The sequence below is a fragment of the Carlito syrichta genome, unplaced genomic scaffold, assembly GCF_000164805.1.
Source record: "Carlito syrichta isolate Samal-C Ts95f unplaced genomic scaffold, Tarsius_syrichta-2.0.1 Scaffold307274, whole genome shotgun sequence".
Lineage (NCBI taxonomy): Eukaryota > Metazoa > Chordata > Mammalia > Primates > Tarsiidae > Carlito > Carlito syrichta.
Genome location: NW_007251370.1, coordinates 60,538 through 67,377, shown reverse-complemented (window position 1 = coordinate 67,377; position 6,840 = coordinate 60,538). Strand labels below are relative to the sequence as shown.

The 6,840-nt window shown below is 42.2% G+C and overlaps 1 protein-coding gene across 2 annotated transcripts in view; it reads left to right on the top strand.

Moving 5' to 3' along the window:
• Positions 1-6,840, top strand: part of FBXO42 (F-box protein 42) — a 100,719-nt gene that overhangs the window by 57,195 nt on the left and 36,684 nt on the right. For both annotated transcript variants that reach the window (XM_021715675.1, XM_008064303.2), the window contains one exon: positions 572-706. In XM_021715675.1, the coding sequence (XP_021571350.1) occupies positions 572-706 (135 nt within the window). The remainder of the gene's footprint in view (positions 1-571; positions 707-6,840) is intronic.

The following is a 6,840-nucleotide window of genomic DNA, read 5'->3' as shown; positions in this document are numbered from 1 at the left end:
CACCTCAGCCTCCCAAAGGCGCGGGATTACAGGCTGAGCCACCGAGCCCGGCTTGCACTGGTTTTCTAGTTGGCACCAACCAGCATTCCTTGGTAGCTTTTGGATACACCTAGGGTCTTGATTTCCATGGTTTTTCTCTGTTGCTTTGGGACCAGTCTAAGCCCATACTAATTCTGAGTTTCCCTGGCTGCCCTTTGGAGTCTAAAAACTATATTACTTCAGTTACATTGCTCTTTATGTATGGTCACTTTTTCACATTGATTAAAATTATTTTCTGCTATTGTGTTCCATACAAAGATGTGTTTATTGATTTATGCTCCAAGTTTTATATGAAAATAAAAACAATAAGAGACGCACTAGAGGAGAGGAGCGGGAGGATGGAGCACATATGTTAGCCAAGCCTGAGAGGAGAACGATGCAGATTTAGAGTAATATGTTGCTCTGCTGAAATTCCCCACATTGAGCACCCTCAGTCTGAATACTTGAGCTTTGAAAAATGTGGGCTATGGTTAAAGTGTTGGAGCAGCCTCAAAACTGAACAGCAGTTATTCATGTCTTCTTTTCTTTTTAGGTGCATGCTATTATGATGCTAATCAGTCTATGTATGTGTTCGGAGGCTGTACCCAGAGCAGCTGCAATGCTGCCTTCAATGACCTCTGGAGACTTGACCTAAATAGCAAAGAGTGGATCCGACCTTTGGCTTCAGGTAAGAGATGAAATGCTGATGTTTGCCTTCTTACCAGGTTACTCCCTTGGCATGGAAACTCAGCCTAGCTCTTTTGGTCTCAAAGATAGGTTATTGGGACCCTAGATCCTTTGTCAAATCTGCTGTGTAAATGATAAAAATAATATGCTTGTCTGAGTCTTCAAATTTTTTTAAATTATGCTTTATCATTAGTATCAGTACCCTGCCAAAACTGCTCTACTACTGTGTGAATTCATTTGCATGGTTTTCCCAAGTACTCATGCAGGTGTGACATGCCATTTGGTATGAGGTTGAGGTAAGAACACAAACACAGAACCGTGAGAACTGTAGTTGACTGACGGAAGCTATTGTCCTAGGGCTAAGGTCTCTGAATATCTTTTGTTGTTGCCAGTGCAGATATTTGGGGAGTGTATGAGACGTGCCTCTGCTAGTTACTCTTAACAACTCAGGGGTGTGGGAAGATTCCATAGTAGGTGCATTCCTGCACAGTCTCACTATGCCAAAAATCTGGCAGAAAAGAAACTAGGTATATATATTTTTGACCTAACCTTTCTGGAGGTGGAGAGGGGAAGAAAAACACAATTATTTTTGCATTCATGAGGCAGGACAGTTTGAAGAGGCAAAGTTATATGATTAGAGAGGCTGGTGGGATGGAGAAGGAGAGTATGCTGAGTATAAAGTATTCTATATTTGTTGGCAAGCTTTTCCCAAAACATTGTTCATTTGACTTTTCTTTTTTTTTTTTTGAGTTGGAGTCTCACTCTGTCACCCAGACTGGAGTGCAGTGGCCACTCCTGGCCGCCGCAGCCTCGACCTGCTGGGCTCCGGTGATCCTTCTGCCTCAGCCTTCTGAGTAGCCAGAATTACAGGCGCGTGCTACCACATACGGCTAATTTTTGATTTATCGTAGAGATGAGGTCTCACCAAGTTGCCCAGGCGGGTCTCGAACCCGCAGGCTCAGGCAATCCACTCACCTCAGCCTCTCAAAGCGCGGGATTACAGGCTGAGCCAGTGAGCCCGGCTTCATTTGACTTTTCAAGGTTAGAACTTACCTTAGAACTAAGGATCCTGGGTTTTCCTTGGACAGATTCCTTAGTAATTTAGGCCTTGCCTTACTACTGTGATTACTGGATGGGAGGTAACATGATGTATCAGGAAGGGCACTGAACTAAGAGTGAAGAGACATGAGTATTATTTCCTGGCATAGTCACCAGTTGTCTTTGTAACTTTGAATAATTTGCTGCACTTCTCTGGGAGAAATGTGGAGTAAAACTAGATGATTCTATTTTTAAATGGGCTGAGAAGGCTAGTTTATGTTCCCTTTATTTATATAGTCCCTGCTGTGAATATATAGGTCAGGGGCTTAAACTTACTTATGAGAAGCAGCTACATTTTGCTTCCCCAAAGCTGTAAGCTTCTGTTTCTTTCTCCTGCATTAGCAAATATAGGAGTAGCAAACTGACTGTGGATTCTCATAGGTGAGGCTGGGGTTTGTGTAGATGAAGTCCTTTATTAAAATTATTGGCATTTTGGAGAGTGGTGGCTGAGTCTGAGGTCAGACTATTGATCACCTTCCTCTTCTCGTTGCAATCAATAAAAGCTGTTCGATTATTGGAAGGATAAAGAAATGGCAGCACAGAAAAAGCTTGAAGCTTAATATTATATTAGGACCCTCCAAATTGTATACTTTGGAAGGTTGCCTTTTTAGCCCTGTGTCCCCTGTTGAGCTTAGTGCAATATTGATTAATGTTTAGAGTTTGAGATTCTGAGTGTAGAATTTCTTCTCAGTTTGAGATTCTGTTGCCCCTGTATTTGGCATTTTGTCCAGGCCCCATTTCAGAGCAGCTTTGTTTGTGCGAATCACAAAATACTATTACTGCCTTCCTCTACTTTGTAACCAGGCTTTATGCTTTTGATAATTTGGCATGAGTGTTGCTCTTGTGAAAACGGAGCTCTGGCTTTGGGCCCTTGATTGCTTCTACCAACTACTTTGCTTAGTTCTCCCTTTAAGATGGACATAGGACTTTTTTTTTTTTAACCACCAACTTTAAAGACTATGCTTTGAAATCCTCAAGGTAGAAATGTTGGAGAAATAATTGGTTTGATAATTTAGACTCTCCATAGTATCTAAAAGTTGAAAAATAGAGCATTTAAGATACCCTCTTTGGTACAACTTATAAACTTCTGGATGTTTTAAAAGTAATTTTCTAGCCGGGCTTGGTGGTCAGCCTGTAATCGCGCGCCTTTGGGAGGCTGAGGTGAGTGGATTGCCTGAGCCCGCGGTTTCGAGACCCACCTGAGCAGACGAGACCTCATCTCTACAATAAATCAAAAAAATTAGCCGGGTGTGGTAGCGCGCGCCTGTAGTTCCAGCTACTTGGAAGGCTGAGGCGGAAGGATCGCCGGAGCCCAGCAGGTCAAGGCTGCGGTGGCCGGGAGCGGCCACTGCACTCCAGTCTGGGCAACAGTGAGACTCCAATTCAAAAAAAAATAATAATAATTTTCTAACAAAATGTCTCAGAGAAGCTAGTTACTGCCTCACCCTAATCTACAATTAGAGGCTAGTTTTAAAGGGAGGAAAAACTGAGCTTATTGAAATGTCTACTTAATAAGAACAACAGTTTAATGATTCCTGTGAGATTCTTATTTAAGCAGAAATCCCATGGGAAGATTCCCTGAGGAAATGTTTCTGCATGCTGTCATGAGTCCCAACCAAAATCACTTCCTAACTGAAACATTAGTAAGTCTTTCTGAACAAAAAGTCTTTCTGTTTTTATATGTCTTGGTGTGCCTGACTCACTCATTTTAGTGCATTGCGGTAAGTAGGTTGGAGGGAGGTTGTGGAGAGGGTGCTTCCTACCTCCTTTTGGTGTCAATTGTGAGGTAGTCCTCTATCATTCAAGTGTGTGCAAGTGGTGATGTAGCTTTTACAGTGTGCAGTCTTCAAAAGCATAGCTGTTGGAGAAGTAAGCAGTCAAGCACTTTTGGTTGGGAGTGGAGAGTCTTGATAGAGCATGCTGCTGCACCAGGTGTCTTTTTACATGTGTATTTGGTTACGCTGCAAATGAGTCTGGGGCATTCTCATTTTGATGGTGTCTTCATCAGCTCAGGCTGCTGTAACAAAATACAGTAAGTCCCCCACATATGAACCTTCAAGTTATGAACTTTAACGATGTACACCTGCATTTTTAATGTATTATTTCTCTCCACCAGGTGTCAGTATAGTCTAATAAATACATACAGTATTAGAGAGTCGATTGTGTTAGTTGGGTAACTAGGCTAGCTTTGTTGGACTTAAAACAAATTGGACTTACAAATGCACTCTCAGAACAGAACTTGTCATATGTTGGGAACTTCCTATACCACAGGCTGGGTAGCTTAAACAACAGAAATTTATTTCTCACAGTTCTAGAGGCAGGAAGTTCATTATCAGGATGCCAGCATGGTTGGGTTCTGGTGAGGTTTGTTTTCCCAACTTGCAGGCAGTCTTCTCATTGTGTCCTCATTTGGCAGAGAGAGCACTGGTGTCTCTACACCTCTTGTAAGGGGCCTACCCTCATGGCCTCATCTAAACCTAATTATCTCCTAAATGTTCCATCTCCAAATATCACATTGGAGGTTAGGACCCCATCATTTGAATTTGGTGGGGGGACAAAATTCATGTACACCAGGTGGAATTCACATGATTTACAAATGATATCTTGTCTTTAGTGCTTTTCAGAATGTTGGAGGTGCTCCATCTGGAGGTAGGATGGGGGTGAGAGCTGGGATGACATCCTACAGCTGGAAGAGACCTACAGCTAGTAGGTGGGAGTGTGCTTGTGGTAGTCAGGGTAATGAGGAATTTAGTGTGACTGGAGTAGAGTGAACAAAGGGCAGGGTACAAGGAGAGGAGGCTGGACAAATCAAGAAGTAGGAGGTTTCAAGGACTTTGCTGTATTCTTTGAGTTGAATCACTAGTCATTTAGATTTTTAAGAAGAGACTGAGTAAGAGGACAAGTATGGAAGAGAGGGGACCGGGTTTAAGAGGTGGTAGCAATAATCTATGCCAAAAATGATGGGGACTTGGACTAGGGTATTGGCAAAAGATAAGAATTTTTAAAATTAAAAAAAAACAAAACAATAAGAATTGGTTGGATCTGATAGAGCCAAAAGGATTTGCCCATGGGGATGTAGAGCGGGAAAGAGAGAGGCGTTAAGGGTGACCCTTAAGCTTTTTAGCCTTGGCATTTGAAAGGGTGATGTTGCCATTAACTGAGATGGGGAAGATTGTGGTAGTCAGGATTGGCAAGGGGCAGGAGAGATGAAAAATTCCACTTGAAACATGCTAGGCATGAGCTGCTTGTTTTAAGACCTGAAGGCAGCAATGCATATATATGGAGTTCAGGAGAGACCCACAGGCTAGAGATAGCCGTTTGGGGCTTATTAGTGTATCAGATGGATTAAAGTTGTGAGATTGAGATTACCAAGAGAGTGAGTGAAGACAGAGAAGTGGTGTAAGGACTAAGTGTGGGTGACTCCAGCTTTTGGGGACTAGGAGACTAGAAAAAGAGTGTCCAGTGAGATAGGAGAACACCAGGAGAGTATGGCATCTGGGAAGCCAGCATACTTGGGAAGTGTTTCCAGAAGGGGAAATAATCAACTGGGTTAAATGCAACTAAGAAGTCAAATCACGTGAAGACTGAGAGTTCAAACTTAATAGTAAAGAGAGCATGGTTCAATGAGTGGCAAGGGTGAAAACCTATTTGTAATAGCTTTAAGAAAATGGAAAGAGGGAAGTTGATGACAGTGAGTATGAACAACACACTAATTTTTTTTTTAAGAAGTTTGCTGTAAGCCGGGCTCGGTGGCTCAGCCTGTAATCCCACGCTTTGTGAGGCTGAGGTGAGTGGATTGCCTGAACTCGCGGGTTCGAGACCCGCCTGGACAACTTGGCGATACCTCATCTCTACAATAAATCAAAAATTAGCCGGGCGTGGTAGTGCGCTCCTGTAGTTCCGGCTACTTGGAAGGCCGAGGTGGAAGGATCGCTGGAGCCCAGCAGGTCGAGGTTGTGGTGGCCGGGAGCAGCCACTGCACTCCAGTCTGGGCGACTGAGTGAGACTCCAACTCAAAAAAAAAAGAAAAGTTTGCTGTAAAGCAGAGCAGAGAATTGAGGTGCTAAGTGAAAGTAGATGTAGAATTGAGAGGTTTGTTGGGTTTTTTTTTTAAGATGGCAAATTTTAGAGCATGTTAATATGCTAATGGGAATGATCTTTAAGAGGGAGGAATTGATTTGGATAGAGAGGGAGAACTGTTAGAGGAGCATCCTGGAGTAGTGAGAAAGGCAGAATCAAGTGAAGGGGTTGACTGGAGTGAGGAACACTGACTGTAAAGCTGTAAGAACAAGAGGGATTATATTGATTGCAGGTACTGGCGAGTAGGTAGGTGTGGTGGGACCTGATGGACGTTCTCTACTGATTACTGATTGCTTTACTACTCAGATAAAATAATTGAGGGTGGAACAGGGCAGAAGCCATTTGAAATCCTGGCCAGTGATTATGAATTACAGTTGTGTTCATTGTAGTCTTCACCTTCCAGTATTGTCTGAAGGTAACACCTTAATTCTTAATTAGATTTGTTTGACTTAGCCTGTGTTCAATTCCCAAAGCAAATAAGCAGTTCTTGGGACAAGTAATTTGAAAGACTAATGTTTAAACTGCTGTTACTGAAATAATTACCGTTTATTCAAACTGAGACTGATTGTCACCTCTGTCTAACATAGAATCATCATAAGGTACACTGCCTTTTTTTGGTTACTTTAAATTGAAATAGAAGTTTTCACGTATAAATTTTGCATTTAAAATTGGAGTATTCTGATTTCCAAGACTTCTTAAAGATTAGCCCACATCCATTTATAAAAGGGGAACAAGTTGCAATCTCAAAACTTCTCATAGTTAGAAGAGTCTATAAATATTGGGGGAGTCTATAAAAAATGTTAGGTAAAGCCTGTCATCTTCATTAACTAGTTCTGGAGCATAGTTTATTTTCCCACCAGAGTCTCCCAAAGAATCGTCTTTCCCACTATTTTTTTTTCTCTTTCCAGTTCCTTCCCTTTCAGTCATACATGGACTTCCAGGTGATAGCTTGTAGGT